The 2,462-nt window shown below is 45.6% G+C and overlaps 1 protein-coding gene across 1 annotated transcript; it reads left to right on the top strand.

Annotated features, from left to right (window-relative positions):
- Window positions 1–1,471: 1,471 nt before the first annotated feature.
- LOC125582226 (secreted RxLR effector protein 78-like) lies at window positions 1,472–1,990 on the top strand. The gene has a single exon (XM_048748811.1). It carries the CDS (start codon window positions 1,472–1,474, stop codon window positions 1,988–1,990), a length of 519 nt encoding a protein of 172 aa, XP_048604768.1.
- The last annotated feature ends 472 nt before the right edge of the window (window positions 1,991–2,462 follow it).

The raw sequence follows: 2,462 nt of genomic DNA, 5'->3' as shown, positions 1-2,462 counted from the left end.
CCCTATCTTTTCTAGTGTCCAAATGATCACTTGTTGGGTACGGTTTAAGATCTCTGGTGATACTTTCCTCAGCTCGTTTGTATACGCGTTTAATGGTGCCAGAGAAAGAAGAGCTCTTTGGCAGGAAATGGAAATGTTCTCAAACTCCATTGCTAGCAGCATGAACCCCTGGATAATTCAAGGAGATTTCAACGTTGCAGTATCAATGGAGGAGCACTCTAGTGCCGCAACTAATGGAGGGGATAGGAACTCCATTAGAGAAGTTCAAGAAGCTGTGAGAGCATGTGATTTGGTTGATCTGTCTCACAGTGTCCCTGGTTTCACTTGGAGCAACAGCCAAGATGACAATCCCATAAGTAAAAAGCTCGACCGCGTTCTGGTTAATGCAAGCTGGCTATCGGGTTCCTTCAGTCTCACGCTACTTTTGAAGCTGGTGGAGTGTCGGATCACCTTCGAATTTGCACACAACTCCGCGCTCTCCCCCCTGGGAACATGAAGCCCTTTAAATTTTTTTAGTTATCTTGCAAGCCATCCTAGATTCTTGAGACTGTGTTTGCATCTGTGGAACGAAACGGAGCCAATTTACCACTCTCACTCAGCTCTCACCCTCTTTCATCAGAAGTTGAAGATGCTCAAACCTGACCTGAGAGCTCTGAACAGGGATATGTATGGAGATCTCCATGCTCGTGTGGCTGAGGCTTATACTTACCTCTGTGCCAAGCAAACTGAAGCAATGAATAACCCCCAAACATCTACTTTTGAGGCCGCATCTGATGCTTGGGAACGCTGGCATCACATTTCGGGTATTGAGGAACAGTTCTTCTATCAAAGATCGAGGATTCAGTGGTTGAACTTGGGTGACCGGAATAATTTTGGTACAACGTTACACAAACCAGAAATGCTAGGAACACAATCAGGAGAATCATTGCTGCGAATGGGAGTATCCTTACTAATCTTCAGGATATAAAGAAGGAGGCAGCGTCACACTTTGAGGCATTTTTACAAGGAGTTTCAGCTGATTTCGAGGCGGTTTCTCAGGAACGGCTCCGGGAACTGATTGATTATCGATGCACAAACGTAGAAGCAGCAACCCTTGTAGCAGCGGTTCACGCAAATGAAATCAAGGAGGCCCTATTCCCCATGCCTTCGAACAAAGTACCGGGTCAAGATGGTTTCCCAATGGAATTTTATAAAGCAGCCTGGTCAGTAATAGGAGGGATTTTACTACTGCAATACAATCCTTCTTCTTATTTTGGGTTCTCACCCAAGAGTATCAACGCCACGCTCCTCTATCTGGTTCCTAAAACTACAACTGCTGACCGCATGACTGACTTCAGGCCTACAGCATGCAGCAATGTAATCTAGAAGGTCATTTCCCGGATCATTGCTCGAAGACTCAAAGCGACTTTACCAGAGGCTTGAGCTCAACCAATGTGCTTTTGTAGAGGGCCAACTTCTGCTGGAAAACGTTATGCTAGCTACAGAATTAGTTAAGGATTATCACAAAGATGCAGTATCCTCTCGAGCAGCGATTAAACTAGACATCTCTAAGGCGTTCGATACTGTCCAATGGACCTTTATTGAAGCTACGCTTTGCACCATGAATTATCCAGACCTATTCATAACGTGGATTATGCGTTACATCGATACAACGGTGTTTTTGGTCTCAGTGAATGGTGAACTTGAGGGTTTCTTCTCTAGTGTTCGAGGTGTGCGCCAAGGCAGATCCCTCTCTCCCTACCTTTATGTGATTGCAAGCAATGTCCTCTCTAAGATGATCAACAAGTCTGTGAGAAATGGCAGCATAGGTTATCACCCCTGGTGCCGAGAGGTTAGTCTATCACATCTGAGTTTTGCAGATGACATTGTGGTGTTCACTAATGGGTCTCATGACTCGCTAGAAGGCACTCTTCGGGTCTTTGATGATTTTTCTCGTATCTCTGGCCTCACCATAAACATCTCCAAATCAACAGTGTTTGCAGCAGGATGAGGAAAGCGAGATTTGGACGAAACTGCGCATCGGGTGGGTCTCTCAGTCTCAGGCATTCCAGTAAAATATCTTGGGCTTCCACTCACAACCAAGGTTATGTCGAGAAGCGATTATGAGCCGCTCCTGACCAAGATTCGAAACCGGTTCCTCGCTTGGACGAGCTCCTCCCTTACCTTTGCTGGCCGACTCTAGTTAACAAAATCTGTGATGGCTAGCATCACAAACTTTTGGTGCGCAACTTTTTGCTTGCCACAAGGTTGTATTGATGAGATAGAAAGCATGTGCTCAGCGTTTCTTTGGAGCGGCTCTCCAAATGTTACAAGTAAGGCCAAGGTATCATGGGATGAATTCTGCTACCCTAAGGAAGAGGGAGGCTTGGGGATTCGCAAAATAAGAGAAGTGGACACTGTTTTCTCTCTGAAACTGATCTGGAGATTATTTTCTCATTCTGGATCTTTATGGGTGGCTTGGG

This window comes from Brassica napus, chromosome C2 (genome assembly GCF_020379485.1).
Source record: "Brassica napus cultivar Da-Ae chromosome C2, Da-Ae, whole genome shotgun sequence".
Lineage (NCBI taxonomy): Eukaryota > Viridiplantae > Streptophyta > Magnoliopsida > Brassicales > Brassicaceae > Brassica > Brassica napus.
Note: the sequence above shows the minus strand (reverse complement) of the source record. Positions and strands in the feature narration are given on the sequence as shown.

What these genes read in the sequence shown, in the direction of transcription:
- LOC125582226 (XM_048748811.1), top strand. Translation starts at nt 1,472, where the DNA reads ATGCTAGCTACAGAATTAGTTAAGGATTATCACAAAGATGCAGTATCC.